The 19019-nt window shown below is 36.4% G+C and overlaps 1 protein-coding gene across 1 annotated transcript in view; it reads left to right on the forward strand.

The window, feature by feature from the left end:
* Positions 1 to 6332: 6332 nt before the first annotated feature.
* LOC120629429 overlaps positions 6333 to 19019 on the forward strand; it is a 140745-nt gene continuing 128058 nt past the window's right edge. Inside the window, exon 1 of the mRNA XM_039898371.1 lies at positions 6333 to 6366. Within this exon, the coding sequence (XP_039754305.1) occupies positions 6333 to 6366 (34 nt within the window). The remainder of the gene's footprint in view (positions 6367 to 19019) is intronic.

Here is a 19019-nt window from a genome sequence, read left to right on the forward strand (position 1 = left end):
GAACGAGAAAGTCAGTGCAAAGCGTGGGCTGAGATTGTTATTTTAACGATACGAGTTGACTCATTAAAGCTACTCGTTTGTAACCCCCGACGCAAAAACGACGGGGTGTTTGACGTGTGGCATCGTAGAGCCCGAACGAATGAACCGATTTTGATTTTGTTTTTTATTTTAAAACGCGAATTAGTAGGGATTGTTCTTAGTTTTTTTTTATTAAAATCTGTCCAATATGGCCGCCGCCACAAAATGGCGGATTACTTAATTTGTCACAACTCCCTCAATATGAATATCAAATGGAAGGATTTGACTAGTATAATACTATGACAGTTTTTAAATCCAAGATGGCCGCCAGGGCATTGAAAGTCCCCCGATTCTTTTAAATTTTATTTTTCGGGAAACACCACCGCACCACTGGAAGGTACGGATCTTATGTCGGAGCCTTACTGACTAAAACCCCACGATATTGCCACTTGTCTGGTGTAAGGACCACGGGAAAGCTTTCACACACATCTGCGATTAGATTTACGATACTCCTAAAGTTTGTTACGTTGCTCAGGAAAAAGTGAAGAAAAGTTTTTTTTCTATAGCAGAAAGAGTTCGTATCTTTGGATAATGAAAGCTACACGTCTGGGATACTCAATTATAATTTCTTAATGTTTTTCTCATTCAGAGTTATTAAACTGTTATACCCAACGTCTTACAGACGACCTTCGCCTGCATCATTCCACATAAATCCAGGGCCGGGATCAGTCCGCGCCCCGCTCACCGTGCCCCGCGCCGGTTGTTCAGCCCGAGACGAGAATAATTGAGTTTAATTGTCAGATCTGTTTTCGTAAATTATACAACGGAATTATTTACTAATGCCTGGCAATGAATAATGAATCAGCCTCCGATAAAATGATCTACAGACATGCCAACTTCTAACTCCGACCTAAGTCGGATGTTTTTCTCAGTTGCAAAATTACCATTAACTTTTTTTAAACCACGATTTGTGATGATAAAAGTTTAACTCTTGTTAAATGTAACAATAAATTAATTTAATGTTTTAACACATAAAATCGCAGGTCACTCAAATGACGTAAATCTGTATTTGTAAATAAATATTTTTTTCCATAATTCCGGACTTACCTTACTTAACTTTTTGATTCAGTAGGTTAGGTAGTAAATACATTTTACGAGTACTTACGGCGTTTAGTTAAATAATTTGCTCTACTATTACACTTTCTGGATAAGCCGACTTTTATTTTTAAATATACTGGGTTTGCAGTAGAGTCAGTTCTGTATTAGTTATAAACTTAAGTTTTGGAACTTTCCGTAGGTAAGATCGTATAATTGGTCCATTTCATCGAATGTATATAATTTAATGGCAATGGGAATGGGGTTCTTTTTTGTGAGGTGTCAACTCATTCTGCTTTGCGAATCTTTGTTAGTTACGTGATTATAGGTAAAAAAGAAAATAAATTTCGCAAGTATTTATACTGAAAGACGTGTTTATTAAAATGCACTTGGTCCAACTAGTTTTAAAACTGCTCTGACAATCACGAAGAAGCAACGTCGAACGTGAAGAATATCTTTTTTTAATCAGACAAATGTTATACAAATTTGATAAATTAATTATTTGAGTTTAATGCAACGTGTTTAACCCTGAATTGTTCGCACATCTGTGGAGGCTTAAAGGCAATATTTCTGCTCTGCGAATCTTTGTTGATGACGTTATGAATAGTCACCGTGGTATTGTTCTCACAAAAGAGCGTGATGATTTTAGAGATATTGAAACACTTATCTATATCTATGCGAGGATACGAGGTGACAGTTTTTCTTCTCGTAATGATGGAGTGAATGTCTATTGTTCATTAGTATTTTTTGTATTATAATTATTGAGGGTCCAAGCAGGTGGCTCTTTTGATTGGTTTTTTTTAAATAGAGCAATATTTCGCAGGGCTTGCAAGAATACGTCCTAAAAAGTGTCGCCCAGTTTCCATCAACCTGATAATGCCGACAACACATCTATCAAACCGGAACACAGCAATGCTGCTTTGCTGCAGAATTAAAAGAGGCCCGGATGAGCTTCGTCACAAGTAAAGTCTTTAATTAATATGATTTCATTCTGTCCTTACATATTTAAAAAAGTCGAAAGGTTTTCCGTCTAACATACTTGACAGAGTAGTAGCCTAAGCTGTTAGGAGTATGGCAGTGCTATAAAACCCATACCGTTCAACGGTTACTACGGTACAACGTACAACCTACGCTTACAAACCCCTTTTTTTTGGTGTAGGGGAAAAGCTTTATTGCTACGTTCGACCAGGCAGGATGGAGGTTATGTGGGACTCCCCCCTCTAAAGGGGGTATACCCAAACTAAAAACCACCTCGGCATGTCCCTTTTGTTGGCTTTGTTAGACGCTCGGGGAACAACACTTACAAACCCTGATGTAGTTGGTCAGTCTGCCACAACTTTAGAAGTAACCACTAATGCTATTCACCTAACTATGTCAATAATGCAAAGATAATGTTTATCTTATTTGTACTAATAAATACGGATAAAACCGTGGGGCACAGCTAGTAACCGCCGATCTGATTGAAAGCTTTATTCCCAAAAAAAATTGTGAACGGAAATTATTCATGCAGAAAATTTGTATCATCAAAATACAACGGCAACATTTTAAACGCTCACTAAAATAATTGAATGGAGACTAAAATAACTCTCCCATAGTAAAACTAGTTGTGTACAAAAGTAAATATGTGATTTCCAAAATGAATAAAGGATGACCAAAATATTGCTACTTAAGTTTTAATTGTACACTTCGTATGTATTTGTTACGGTAATTTTATATGGTGGGTAAATAATTCAACTTATGTTCATGACATTGAGTTGGCGGTTTTTTGATATAAATACGGGTGCATTTTCTATACTATTCAGTCCTACATGGACGCCAACAATGCAAAGATACCTCCCAGTGTCTTATTCGTTTATCATATTATTAATTTAGTACTAGAAACGTTGGTAGCTGTTTGAAGGACTTCGACTACACTATCGGGGGGCCGAGTTCGACCTCTTACTTTTCTAAATCTATAACGTTTGAAGCAATTACAATATCAATACTTCAACGGTGAAGGAAAACTTTGCGAGGAAACCTGTCCTGTAAAGCATTGCTTTGTTTATTGGCGTTGGTATTCCACTTGTCAGGCGTAAGACGTAGACGTAGATGCAGACGTAGGCTATCTGGTCCGTCAAATCATACTGCAAAAAAAAAAAAAAGTTGCGCAAATCCGTCGAGTTTTCAAATCTCTTCCAAGGATCTTCCATCCAGTAAAGGACATCGTTATGATGATATCAATTATTGGTTGTAACTGCTTGCCAGCTGCTCATACTCACCTTTACCGGATTAGAAAGAAAGAAAATCGCCATGGAGAAAAATGATGAGTGAATTTTTACGATGCGCGCGCACACCGACATCTGAAATCTACATCGTAAAGTTAGTTTTAGGTGGCATAAAAATCGATAACTATGTACAAGTTGTATATTCTAGTATTTTTATATTTAGAACACATACGCCAAAGAAGTATAACTTCTAACGCGTGTACATAAGTACACGCACTCTTTTTACATTGCGCCACACATTACAATATTAACGACACCACGTATGTTATGTGTGGAACAACCTAGAAAAAAGGTACCAGCTTCAGCATTGTGCTGCATGCACCAGTTGGCACCGTGTACCAGGTTACCTTTAGATTACCTTTTACCGTTACCAGAATACCAGAATACACATTATCTCAGCAGAACCTTCTGAAGGTTTATTACGCACGCCAGTCCGCTAAAATGGTCTATGAGTAAATATTTATTGAAACGTTATATTTCATGAAAAATGGCTACGAATTAATTTTCGTCCAATCAGCCGGTGACAGTGTAAACTAGTTAAAGGCTTAAATCAATTGAAAGCCTACAAAATATATAGCGATTTTGTCAATATTTGTTCAAATAAATATCGTTGTTTTTTTTAATAAAATACGTGCAGCTATTAAAATGATCCAAAAGTTATTTTTACCGACCAACCGACCGACCCGAGTTTTACTTGCACGTTTGTCCGTTTGTTGGTTTAGCTTAGCACTCATTATTGAAAATTATCATTTTATTTAATACTGCAGGTAGGTATTAAATCAAATGAGTATTTTCATCAATTCATTCATTCATTTTTAATATTGAATATATATAATAGGTTTAGCAATTAAAACATCACTTGCTTCAACGGTGAAGAAAACATCGTGAGGAAACCTGCATGCCTGAGAGTTCTCCATAATATTCTCAAAGGTGTGTGAAGTCCACCAATCCGCACTGGGCCAGCGAGGTGGACTACGGTCTTAACACCTTCTTATTGTGGGGGAGACCCGTGCCCTGTAGTGGCCAGTAATGGTTTGGTTTGGTAATGATGATGACTGGTATTCAATAATTTTAAAAATGAATGAATGAATAAATACTTAATAATGTTATTCACTACAACTATAGAATTAAGATCATAGTTATAGAGCCCTCGTTTAGCCATTATTGCATGAAGTGATTGTGTCTAAAAACTGTGAAAACGTCCCGCGCACGTCTGACTTTAAACCCGCGCAATGTTGCTAGCTCACAACTTTTAATAACTAATATCAACTGCTTAATGGAACTTAGCTCGAGAAACACTACTATAGTGATTTGGTTTTTGATGCTTCAATATTAGTCGTGTACAGGGTTTCCGTATGTTCATAAATCTGTGTTTTTAATTGTACAACATAGAAAAAAAAATGCAAAAGCGGGATAACATAATACGGGTACAATTTGGCGGCCTTATCACTACACAGCTATCAATTCCAGGCAACCAAAGGAATATTAAGAAATAGCTGCAGATGCATGGTGGGTGGTAAAATTAATAGATAAAATAAATTTGACGGCCGACTGGCGCAAGGGGCAGCGACCCTGCTTTCTGAGTCCAAGGCCGTGGGTTCGATTCCCACAACTGGAAAATGATTGTGTGATGAACATGAACGTTATTCGTAATCTGGGTGTTTATCTGTATATTATAAGTATTTATGTATATTATTCATACAAATATTCTTCAGTCGTCTTAGCACGTCTTAGCATGTCACAAGCTAGTACGCTAACATTGGGGCTAGATGGCGATGTGTATTTTGTAGTAGTATATTTATTTAGTATCAAAACATATAACTACAATACTAAAAATAGGTAAATAAATAATTACATACATAAAATAAAATCCTCAAATTGAAAGTTTACAATAAAAAACAAACAATAGCGATAACCCTTTCGATGCTCGACCGAAATAGACAAATAGTGATCCTTTACTCGTAGCTATAAGGTTAAAAAACTGGAAAATGATTGTGTGATGAACATGAACGTTATTCGTAATCTGGGTGTTTATCTGTATATTATAAGTATTTATGTATATTATTCATACAAATATTCTTCAGTCGTCTTAGCACGTCTTAGCATGTCACAAGCTAGTACGCTAACATTGGGGCTAGATGGCGATGTGTATTTTGTAGTAGTATATTTATTTAGTATCAAAACATATAACTACAATACTAAAAATAGGTAAATAAATAATTACATACATAAAATAAAATCCTCAAATTGAAAGTTTACAATAAAAAACAAACAATAGCGATAACCCTTTCGATGCTCGACCGAAATAGACAAATAGTGATCCTTTACTCGTAGCTATAAGGTTAAAAAAATGTAATTTAGTGTTTTTATGTTGAATCACCCGGGTTAGTAGTTAGCGACCACTCTAATTCGACAAAATCAAAGTCAGAACTTTTTTAGTTAGAATATTATATCTATGGAACTTGGATAAGAATAAGGCGAAAGTTACGTGCAGGTAGAAGCACAGACTGGTCGAAAATATTATTCTTTAGGCAATTTTGGGTACCACACCAAACAAATCATACATACACTGAAGCCCTTGGTTTGTACTTATATTATATTGGCTCATTATAAAGGTATATATTTTATTTAAAAGTTATTTACTTTAAATGAAATTACTCAATGACTACTGTGTTATTATTTTACCATAATAACATAATAGGCTGTATTTGCGCAACTCTAACCCCAAGTTCTGTTATCATTGCCGGCTCTACCCCCAGTCAACCCTCAGTATGTTACCAACTGTTGGTGGGGGTGCACGTCTTTGCGCCAAAATTTCCGCGCAGCATTGCGACTTACGAAACAATTTTCCGGATAGTAAAAGTATGTTCGCGTGAAGTGCTATTGAGAATACAGAATAGTTGTGTGTATTGTGAATAATGTGAATTATGGTGTCCAAGTGACGTTATTATAAAAATGGTGGCGTTAATTATTCTGGGCGTACTTATAGGTGAGTGCTAAGTTAAAAAAAAATAATACCTTCTAGGAAAATTAAATTAACTTCATGAAAAAAATATTTAAATACAACTTGCTGATGTTTAAACGAGATAGATGTTAATTTTAAATTAAAATATTTTCTTAGTCATCTTCCAGTTCCATTTTAATGTGACTTTAAATGTAAAAGAAGCAAATACTTGACGTTTTTTATAAGGTACGGACTACGGCAAATGGAATAATAGTCATAGAGTTTCTCGCAGAGCCATACCCCACAAATGACCATGTATTTGAACTCCAGGCAAAGATGGTTGGAAGTTATGCTTACTTAATTTAACTTTAAGACCAAGCGACTTATATAATATTTTCCTACATGACTATTTTTAATACCTTCAACTTCACAGTGATTTTTGGGTCAAGGTATCCGGCTAAACAAAATGTATATTAAGTTAGAACAATATTTTAAATCAAGTATATTTCTTGAAATTTTTATCACAACTTGTACCCCACTTTAGTTTTAAACGAAATCGTGTTATTAAGGTCACCAGCAATTTTTCTCAACTGTACCTATTCCGGGATTACTATATAATTAAAGAATTTCTTAATGACGAGGTAGCTTGGAAGCACAACGCTTTATGTCCGATTGTAAGACTATAAAATGCTGATGTCGGAAAAGAACAACTGCTGAGTTTGTTGCCGGCTTTTTTTTGTAGACAGCGGCAGTAGAAACTGCCTTCCGAACCGGTGGTCACAACATACAGACAGACTTATCGTCTTAAAAATGCTTCTAATAGCCTTACTTGAAAGATATAAATTTTAATATTGATTTATTTACTTTTTAAAGAATGTTTACCACCCTAGCGATTTGAGCTGAAGCAAAGAATCATCACCATTCTCCTGGCGCTTTCTCTATTTAGGGTTAGCCCTCCTGATACTTGTCCGCCTTTTAATACGGTGTTGTAACATTTCTGGTGTTATGCCCAGAGTTTTCATGTCATTGAAGACGGTTCTAGTCCAGGTGGTAAGTGGGCGACCTCTACCTCTTTTGTCTTCATCTATAGCCATTACTCGCTGTGTCATGTGGCTTTTGTCTCTACGCATTATATGCCCGTACCAGCGTAATCGGCCATCCTGAATCTTATACTGTACTTCCGCATCTTTAAAAGAGCCTCGGATGAACTCATTCCGATAACCTAACATTTCAGTAACATGTTTTTTCTGTTCGTCACTCTTCCTCATTCCCCAGCATTCGGACCCATAGAGCAGAGCTGGTCGTACAAGCAAAGAATATTAAAATAAATAAACAACTTCTACTTTATAACATGAGAATGGATAGGGTAGATAGGTTAAAACCGTAGGGTAGGTAAATCGTTTAATTTTATTTATCGCGGGTAGTTAATTGAGTTTTGTAATATTACGGGAACTATCAAAAAAGTAAATTTTAGTGGGTACTGATTATAATATTGATAAAAATGTGCATTACATGGAAATTAACATTGACTACTTATACGCGATTTATGGACTATATATTATTTTAGGATTACTAATTAATAAAAAAATAATGATGATATGAATGTAATGTGCACTTCCCTGCAATAAACGAATTTGAATTGAGACTGCTAGATAAAGTTAGTATAGTATAAAATGTAAAACTGATCTTTATATAAATGCAGCGAGAATTTTCACTCAGATCTGAAAGCCGGGCGTGGGTATTCAAATAAAGGGTGTTTTTATTTCACTCATTTTAAACACAACACTACTTTGAAGGATTAAAATTTTCTGAACGTTTTATATTTCATTTTGTAGGAGCATTGTTTCTCGACGAAACTGAATGTTATATATGTTTGTTTGTTTCATTATGTTATTTCATATAGTGTAAGGGTATATATCCAAATATTATTAATGTGGAAGAGGGTTAAAAAACGTGTGTGTACTTATGTACACGCGTTAGAAGTTACAGGTACTTCTTTGGCATAAAAAGATAAAAATCTTTTATTTTTTTTATCTTTGGCCTTATTCTACGTTTTTAGAAAAAACGATACTAACAATAAAAAAAAGGTATTTAATACCTTGAAAGTTGTTTATAGTATGTAGTTAAATAAAGTTTATTTAAATATCACAAAAAGATTATTTCTACATACTTAAATTTGGAATACTAGGCTCATTATCGGATAAACAAGTTTCACTCAACATTACAATTTGAGATCTTTGTACCAATTAATGAAATCACTGGAATGAGTCCGCCGACAATTGAAAGTATACACTGTCAAGCTTTATAGCTAACTTCATGGTGTCGATTTTTTTTGACTATTGGTAAAAGAATACTCTAATCATTTTTTCTAACGCGCAAAGGGAAGTATAACTTCAAAAATATTTTTGCACAACGTTACTAAGTGCGTCGGATAGTGACACTTTTTATACTCAAAATAATGTACAGCTTCGGTTCTTCTGTTTTTTTTCGTTCCACTACAACTTACTTACTAACTCGCTGCTAAGTGAAGATTTTATTAAATACTTTAATCTAATCTGCTTGATCCGTCAATTATTAATAAGAAAAAAGCCAAACAAACAATGGTATTTAATAAGGTCGATTATATAACAAAAATAATTTATTTACAATAATGTAGGTACCTACATTGAGATTTTGTATTATACCAGTTTGTGTATATTTCAAATTATAAAAAATGTTATAATGTAATTTTATAATATCTTTGTTTTTTTTTTTTTAATTTCACGTGGCTAAAGCCCCGAGGTTTAACTAGTAAAATTGACGTCCCTTTGTATAATCTGCAACACTAAGACGTGGTTTAGGAAGCTGCAATCTATCTCGGTGACAGAGTGTACCGCAAGGCTGCTTCACTAATGAGCCAAGCTTGAGGCCGAACCGCAATCATGTAGATAAAATAACATTGCTACAATCTTGGGCAAACAGTGCCTCGTACCATCGATGGACGACAACTGCTGAACAAAAGTCTCTTGTTCAGATAACGTACATCACACTCTAATATCCAACTCTTTCAAGAGCCACTCGCCAAGAGTATCGGGCGTGAGATTCTCTGTCAGAGCGAGTAAAACCGACTCGTTACTACGTTATACAATGAAAATAATTGAGCTCAATTTTCCATAAACCGCGGAAACCAGGCAAATCTGCGTGGTGTACACAAAAATTTAAACTATGCACAATATTGGCTATATTATACATTAGTGACAGATTTAAACTATGCACAATATTGGCTATATTATACATAAGTGACAGATTTAAACTATGCACAATATTGGCTATTTTATACATAAGTGACAGATTTAAACTATGCACAATATTGGCTATATTATACATAAGTGACAGATTTAAACTATGCACAATATTGGCTATTTATACTTAATATATTATCATCAAAGGGGGTCTCTTCTCAAAATAATCAATGAGAAGTGTTCAGGCCATAGTCTGTCACGCTGGCCAACTGCGGATTGGTAGACTTCACACACCGTTGAGAACATTATGAAGAACTTTCAGGCCTGCAGGTTTTCTCACGATGATTTCCTTAACCGTTTAAAGCGAGTGATATTTAAATTGCTTAAATAAAAACGCACTTAACTCCGAAAAGTCAGTGGTGCGTGCCGGGGCTCGAACTCGGTCACCACGAAAGGAAAGCCGAAGCCTTACCCACTAGGCTATCACCGCTAAATACTAAAGTTCTACTAAATCCCTATCCTTATCCCTATCCCTATCCCTACTAATATTATAAATGTGAATGTAAGTTTGTTTGTTACGCTTTCACGCAAAAACTACTTAACCGATCCTCATGAAACTTTGTATACAAATTCTTGGAAGTGTTAGAAGTAATATAGGATACTTTTTATCTTGACATTAACCTCGGTCCCTTTGGGAGAGGGGATGAAAGTGTTTGACGATTTTACACCATAACTTCGATAAATTATAACCGATTTGTATTATAATTTTTGTTTATATTTTATGTTTAATTTTGACCAAACTTTTGTGTAGATCTGAATGTGGTTGGAGATAGTGAACAGAACTCCTCAGCGGACAGCAGCAAACCCCTTATTTAAGGCTTAGCGATACTGAATACTTTTTTTTTTAGAATTGCAACTAAACTGAATGCCACATCAAAAAACAAAATCAAACGTAGACGAAGTCGCGGGCAACAGCTAGTACTAAATATATAGTGTTACTAAATAATATATATGCTACTATGCCGGTGTAATAACAGGCACATGAGGGTTAACATCTCCGCCTCAGGTTGATGCACAAGGGCGGCACGTAGCAGGACCTGTTCCATACATGCCCTGTGAAGTGTTGGTCTGTTCATAGGCGATGGTTTTCTACTTAGCATCAAGTTGGTCATCTGCTTAGTCTGTCAATTATTACTATAAAAAATCGGTTGTCTGTAAATTCGGTTTACTGACGATAGTTAAACGTGACAACGTCATAAGACAATACTGATGGAATGGTTGCATTTTTCAAAAGAAAATTTAGATTTTATTTGTTTGACAGATATTTTGTATGCATATAGAAAGTAGATAGATTGAAATCACAATTGAATTGATCAAGTTACATTTATTTGTACGCATAAATACAATTATGTCAATTTTTTTATAATGTACATAGTTTCTATCATCATCGTTGCTATAAACAATTGACACCACATTCACTTTTCACTGCACTTCATACTTGACGAAAACATGTAAATGTATTATTGTATAGCAGCTGTCCACGCGGACGCATCTCTCACTCAAGTAAGAGAGAGACAGATGTCGAACGCTGCCGAACACGGAGGCCGATTGTGCTTCTTTGTCGCTCGTTCCGCGCTCTCGCTTGCACTTCAAGTCTTAAATGGAACGCCTCAGAGCGAGGTAACGCATGAGTCATGTTTTTTCGTGCATGCAGCCGGCTCCATCGAATTATAAGACGTTGTCACGTCAAAAAAGAAAAGTTTTTTTTTTAAGTAATTAAGACTGTCTATCATAGATTAAAACTATCATAATTGAGTTTGCGATTATAAGTGATTATGTGTCTTTATATATATGTTTTGTTCTGGTAAATTAACTCATTCACCAATGTATTAACACGCTTTGTATACCCGTCCTAGTTTTCTGATTTACTCACGCAAGTATACTTTCCACATATAATAGACCTAAAGGAAAAAATCCCATTCTGTCTATCACAGAACTACTAGTAATAAACGCATAGTTCTGTCCGTTGCGTCAGTTGTGGGCACTTTGAAGCTCATTATTAACATTCATAATTCTGATCCATAAGTCATCCCAAACACTTTAATTTAAATCGGCAAGGAAACCGTCGTAAGGATATATAAAGCTATCTTTCTTGCAGTGATGATAAGATAAATCTAGTGATGTTAAGTAAAGATTCACGTTTTCCCGCATAAGCCTTCGTATCTTTGCGAGGCGTTGAGGGGCGGCAATCTGTCTTACTGACACAAAGTCACTAATGAGCAGCTCACAGCGACACCACCGCCGGGCGAGATTACGAGATAATGTGTAACTGTTATCCTGCTGTTATCCAGTTAAAAGCGGTTACGTGAGTTTGTGTATGCACTAAACAATATACACACTCAGCTCGCAGTTTATATTCACGGGGTTTTTATGTAGCCAGGTTATCAGGTGGTGGCAGATTCATCATGCCAACCCATTAACGGCCCACTATAGGGTCTCCTCCCACAATGAGAAGCGGTTAAGGCTGTAGTCCACCACGCTGGACCAGTGCGGTTTGGTGGACTCCACACACCTTTGAGAACATTATGTAGAACTCTCAGGCAGTGGCGTGCATAGAGGCAGTGCACAGGGTATGCTTATGATATAAAATAAAGAAATCTTCAGTAAAAGCTATAGAAACTTAGGGTAGACTTTTTACGTTTTTTCGTGACGTTTTTTTTTTCATTTTATATTATCTTCCCGCTTAGTGCATACCCTGTGCACACCTTGTATGCACGCCACTGCTCTCAGGCATGCAGGTTTCCTCACTATGTTCTCCTTCAACGTTGAAGCTAGTCATATTTTATTTACTTAAAACGCACATAACTTAGGAAAGTTAGAGGTGCGTGCTGGGATTCAGACGTGGCCCCCCTTGGCCATCACCGCTTCAGTGGTAGATTAAGGCACCGATAAGCAATTGTTTTATTGAAACACCTTCTTCTTCTTCTCTTCCTCTGGGCAGTTTCCGCACGTAAGCACGTCACTTGTTGTGCGTTGTAATTACCCGCTATTGCTTGCTTCTCCAACCATCCAAGCTGATTCGAGAAGCCTAGCATGCCGCCCAGGTTGCTAAGGACTTCCGGGACCATGGCTGGGGATCTCAGGTAGACCTTGCTTTGATCGGCTACGCCGTGCAATCCAGCAACATGTGTGGTGATTCATCTGCCTCCATACATGCTCTTTAAAGAGAGCTGTCGGTGACACCAATAATAGAAAGATGTGTGTTTAAAGGGGCATAGGCCCGTTTATTAGTCCCAACAGCTTCCCAAGTTAACTTCTGTCCAGGCGGAGCGGTTTCTTTAGTTCGATTTTGGGTTAATTAGGGAAGGTTACCTGTTAACGCATTACTTAAATTTCCCGCCACAAGCCTGCATGTGTTATAATCTGTTTTATTAATGTAAAAAAACACATCTGTGTCAGTTGCACGTCATTCTAAATTCGCTTATCATAAAAATTGGGTTCTCATCGTTCCTCAACACGCAAAGACACATTAATCTCTGTGCTTATACAACGTGTAAATAAAAACCAAAATATTACTTCATATGATTTAGAAGTAAATTATTTACTGTCTCTGATTTGTAAAGCTGAAACGCTAATAGTTTTTGAGCACCACCGCTATAGTTTTTATTGAAATAAATCATATACAGCCCTAACATCACATGCGAAATTAAAATCAAGTGACTCCTATCACATTATTAGGTGCTATGCGCATGTCGATATTTTATCTGCAATAGGGTTCTCATAAGTAAACCAATGTCTATAATTAGTTTATATAGAAAAATAAATATGTGACGGCGCCTGCGTCGTCGTACGCAGCTGGCAAGAAATCTGTAAACAACACGTGCACCGCTGCGCCAGGTGGCGAGCCACCTGGCGCATTGTTCATTATCCCCACTCACTAACTACTCAAGTCGTGAGATCTTACTGATGGGACTGATCCGTATATAAGGACCGAAACTACAGTGGCGAGGCAGTCTTGGCTCTGGCGTAGCACGGTGCAAATGATGTACCCTGCTAGTTGCTTATCCTAGACGCTTTGGATAATTAATTTGTGGAAAACGAATTAATTATTATTCTCAACTATAAATTAGAATTAGTAGCCACAATTTATAGTTGATAACCATCTCGCATAGTTACTATCTTGATTGAAGTAGTGGTTAGTTATTATTAACTAAGTGATTATAACTTCACTTCATTTAATAGAATTACAAAGACTATTTTCCTGACTTATCCGCTTCTTTTATTTATCATGTCCGGCCTCCTGCCGACATATGCTTCTTTTGATTTATTATTTATTCAGGGAGAAATACACCTATGCACCCTTCAACAGTATTTCGTAATTTGGTAACACGTTGTATAACTCAATAATACAAGTATTAAAATTGCTTCCGCCCGCACCATTGTGATTCACCACGCCGCACCACCCGAGACACGAATCTTACGTACCGTATACCATAAGTATACCATAGCATAGTCAGTACATATATGAAAATTTAATTTATGTCCATAAAAATATATCAAATTTAAAAAGAAAATGCACTGTAACAATATAAATATTAGAAGCAAAAATAAACTCGTTGTGCAGTTTACTAGGCTACACAAAATTGCAAATTCATTCAAGGGCAATTGTAAGTATATTATTTTATAGCAAATACCAAATGAAATCTTTGAGTTGTCTCTCAATAAGTTCAAAGTTAATATAAAACGTAAGCTTACAGAATAATCCTATTATAACATTAAGGATTATTTAAACGACAAAAAAGCTTGGGTGTGAATTGCTCTAGCTTCATAGCTTAATATAAATTTACTGGAAGATGGTTATAACAAAAAAATAAATTTACCCGGCTAAGTTTGTTGTGGGCTCTTCTTAGACCAGGGCGCGTTTGGAACCCTCGTAGCTTTAGATTTAAGTTGGCGAACGAAGTTATCACCATCCCGTTACAATTATGTAAACAAATATGTATGAACGCTTCATAAGTGTCTGTGATAGGCCTACATGAATAAAGAAATTTTGAATTTGAATTTTGAATTTACCGTACGTAAGATTTGTGTCTCGGGTACGGTTCAGTATTGCGTGAGTACTTATGGTATACGCGTCTGTCTGTTCATCCAGTTCCTTTTTAACGACGCAGTGGATAATAAAGCGGTATCACCTTCGTTAAAATAGTTTTTCATAGATGGCTTTGTATGGTATGAAACATTTAATTTTCCGTATTAGTTTGCTGCAATGACTGCAACAAAGGTTTTAAACCCACCAACTCCAAACCCGGCTTTTAGTCATCTTGAATCGTCATTCAGAAGAAAGCATCAAAGAGTTTTATTATTTTATTAATGTTAAGAACATTGACCCTTTACATTCTTAGAAGAAGCCCGTGATCTACTACTATTATTAATAATAGCTTGTAAGGAAGATTATTAAAATATGCAAGGACAAAGTCGTACAAACCGCTAGTTAAGTTGAAATTGTTGCATATTAGGTACAAATAAATAAATATACTACAACAATACCGATGACGATCAATATTTTTATGTATAATATACACAAATACCAGGCTCTGAAAAACATTCATTTTCATCACACAAACATTTTTCAGTTGTGGGAATCAAACTCACAGCCTTGGACTCAGAAAGCAGAGTCGCTGCCTACTGCTACAATCGGCCGTCAAACGACGGAACTGTAACAACGACCCTAGTGTATTGTTGCTAGGTCTAAACCAATCTAGGGAACTCTTGGCTAGGAAATTTTAAATTGGCTCTAATCTGGTCCAGTGGGAGGCTTCAGGCAATCTTACATAATAAACAGAACGGTGCATTCGATATTTGTGGAACTGAGAACACGGAATAGGTAATCCTTACTACGTGCCGCTTCTAGGTTGCGATTCCTTGAGATTGCATCTATTTGCGCAATCAATTTTAAGTGAAGTGATATCAATTGATATATTGCTAAAATGATGTGTATACCCATATTATCCTCACTTCAATCAATGGATGTCCACTTCTGGACATAGGTCTTTCGTACGGAGTTCCAAATACCACGGTCTTATGCCGCTTGGGTCCATGACATGCTTAATGTAAGGTCTAACAACACTGCGTTTACCCAACACAACGCCCACCGGTTCAGTAGGCGAAGTGTATAGTAAACCTGCTTTCTAAATCCAAGGTCGTGGGTTCGATTCCAACCACTGCAAAATGTTTGTGTGATTGGGCATACACGTTTGTCAGTGTCTGGGTGCTTATCTGAATATTAAATACATTTTTATATTTTAAGTTCATAGATATATTCATCAGCCTTCTTAGTACCCATATCATAAGCTTTGGAGTTAGATGGCGGTGTGTGTATTTTATTTATTCAATTCAGCTTCCGCGTCTCGTTGCTAAGGACAAGGTAACTCTGGTTCTTCTCTTACTGAGATGATAATTATTATGTCTGAGATAGTGTTATATGGTTATTGCGATTAACCAATTCCTAATCGACCCAAAATCACGACCCACATCCTGCATTATCATCTTTATATCGGCGGCTGGATACCCACTTTTAATTCCATAGTTATAATTGACGAACCAGATATAGCCTGATAGGAAGTGAAAAACCAAAGCCTTACCGAGCAACCTCCTGTGTCCATCCACCTGTGGTGCAGACGTTAAGCTACATATGGCTGTAATTACTGCTCGAAATGTGCTTTTACCTCCTCGCCTGGTCACTTAAGGGTCTGTAATGTCACCATTCCAGAAACTTAAGATCTCAGTATGGCAATAACCCCAGGTTACCATTTGTTGCACTACATACCTGCTGATGAGTGCTGATGCAGTCTAGGATCGTAGCGGCCTAACCAGGGGTAGGGCCGTTACAATAAACCCATTATCAAATTCAAAATTCAAATTCAAAATTTCTTTATTCATGTAGGCCTATCACAGGCACTTATGAAGCGTTCATACATATTTGTTTACATAATTGTAACGGGATGGTGATAACTTCGTTCGCCAACTTAAATCTAAAGCTTCTAGGGTTCCAAACGCGTCTTGGTCTAAGAGATCTAAGAGCCCACAACAAACGAGGCCGGGTAAATTTTTTTTTGTTACCACCGTCTCACAGTAAATTTATATTAAGTTATGAAGCTAGAGCACAAGCTTTTTATCGTTTAAGTAATCCTTAATATTATAATAGGATCTTTGTGTAAGCTTACGTTTTATATATACTTTGAACTTATCGAGAGACATCTCAAAGATTTCATTTGGTAATTTGTTATAAAATAATTATACAATTGCCCTTGAATGAATTTGCAATTTTGTGTAGCTTAGTAAACTGCACAAAGAGTTTATTTTTATATTAATATTGTTACAGTCTATTTTCTATTTAAATTTTGTAATATCTTTATGGATTTATCTTAATTAGTTTCTTCGTGCTGTCGCACCGGAATGCTTAATCGCTTGGTGGGACATCTCTGCGGGTAGTATGAGAAATAGCCACGACGGAAGCCTCCCACCAGACCAGGCCAGAAAAAAATGAAGATCGTACCCGGGACCTAAACTTAAAATACGTTAGTGCTCACTGTTACACCAGGGAGGTGGTTAAATATGTACTTTACATAATGTAAAGTGACTTTTTCTCTGTTAGCATAACAAATTGCATTTACGCCGCCGCTCCGCGCAGCCTTACGTAGAGAAATCTTTAGCAGTGCTTGGAGTTAAATTAAACAACTTTATTACTCTAAACAAATAAATAGGTATTTATAATGGTCATGTTAATAATAAGATAGTACAAGGGTTTGAGACAAGTACTAGTTGGAAATTATCAAGCCGATTATATATAATATTAAAGCTTTTATACGGCTTATTTATTACATAATACTGTCCCTTAAAATTGCTTTTTAGTAGCTATACCTACTACTATTACAATATTTGAACAAATGAAATTGTACTATCCTATCTTATCTTACTACCTATTCATATTCTGAATTCCAAAATTTGTATGGATAGATGAAGTTAAACGGATGGATTGACACATGGATTTTTGTAACTTTCTCATGCAAAAACTACTGAATGGATGTAATTAAAACTTTACAGAAGTGTATTCATCTCAGAATAACATTACTATGGCGCTCTATAATATATAAATATATTTTTTTTTTCAATGCCCAAAATACAATTTATTTTAGCAGTGGTGTGTACCAGCCTTTTAATGGGCATTCGAGGTCTTTGTGTTGCGTATTGGAACTGGTTTCTGGCAAGAAGCTCACAACAAACTGAGCAGGGTTTTCTGTACAAAGGTCGTTTAGAATGCGATGCGTTGTGCCAGGCATGTTGTATCTACGTTTTCTGTGGAACTGTACTTTTATTACTATGCTAGTTTTGTATGTTGAGAATCAACTATTATGATAATCTGGTATGTTGATAGTCTGGTATTATAATAATCTGGTATTATGCTCTGAAGCGTGTAACGTAGGCATACCGACGGGATAGCCATAGTATGCCTGCTACCCAAGAAGCGGCCGTATCACATCAAGTTCGTTCAAGTTACGTCGGCGCAGCGAATTCCGGAGGCTAGCTTTGAATCGTGATGCGGTACCTTATTTACCACGCTTCCTATGAAAATTAATTGTAAGACCCTAGGCTAGGGAGCTCGTGCCGCAAATCGGCCGAGCAGTGGATGTTTGTTACTCTATCACGCAAAACGGCTGAACGGATTTGGATGAAATTTGGCACGCACGCAGCCTTTGACATAGAAATGAACATAGGCTACCTTTTATCCTGATACCTTCAGTAGATCCCAAGGAAAATTAAAATAGTTTAAATGGAAAAAGAAAAGTACTGATGTGGTAAGACTGAAGTTCACGTCGACGAAGCCGTGGGCAGAAGCGAGTTTTATAATAATCAATAGTGTAACTCTTGGACTAATAAATTAAAATTAGTCTTAACATCTTCTTGTTCCGCACCCTGCTGCACACTAAATATTAGTAGCTTTTAATTTTATTGTTATTTATAGGAAAGCTTATAATGCCAAATTAGATATCCAAACAAAACGGCATAGTGCCCAAGCTAATTTCTATAAACATCAGTCAGTTTCAGCAGCAAGCCTGCTGCGGTCTCACTGAGAGCCCACTCATTAGTAAACGTTCTTGCGATACATACTACACAGTACTCAGAGAGCAAGACTAATGACCTCTTTACCACAACATCCTCACTATCCGTACTTCCTCACTAATATTATTAAAAATAAAAAAATCATTTATTTCAAGTAGGCCTAATATAAGCACTTTTCACTAAACGTCAAGACTGTCTGTGTGTAGTGACTCTACCACCGATTCGGAAGGTAGATTCTACCGAGCAATGCAAGCCGGCAAGAAACTCAGCAGTTGCTCTTTTCCAACATCAATAATTTACATTTTACTTTTAAGATTCATTTTTCTATCTTGTGAGAGATGAAATCGGAGCCGGATG

This window comes from Pararge aegeria, chromosome 14 (genome assembly GCF_905163445.1).
Source record: "Pararge aegeria chromosome 14, ilParAegt1.1, whole genome shotgun sequence".
NCBI classification, from domain to species: domain Eukaryota; kingdom Metazoa; phylum Arthropoda; class Insecta; order Lepidoptera; family Nymphalidae; genus Pararge; species Pararge aegeria.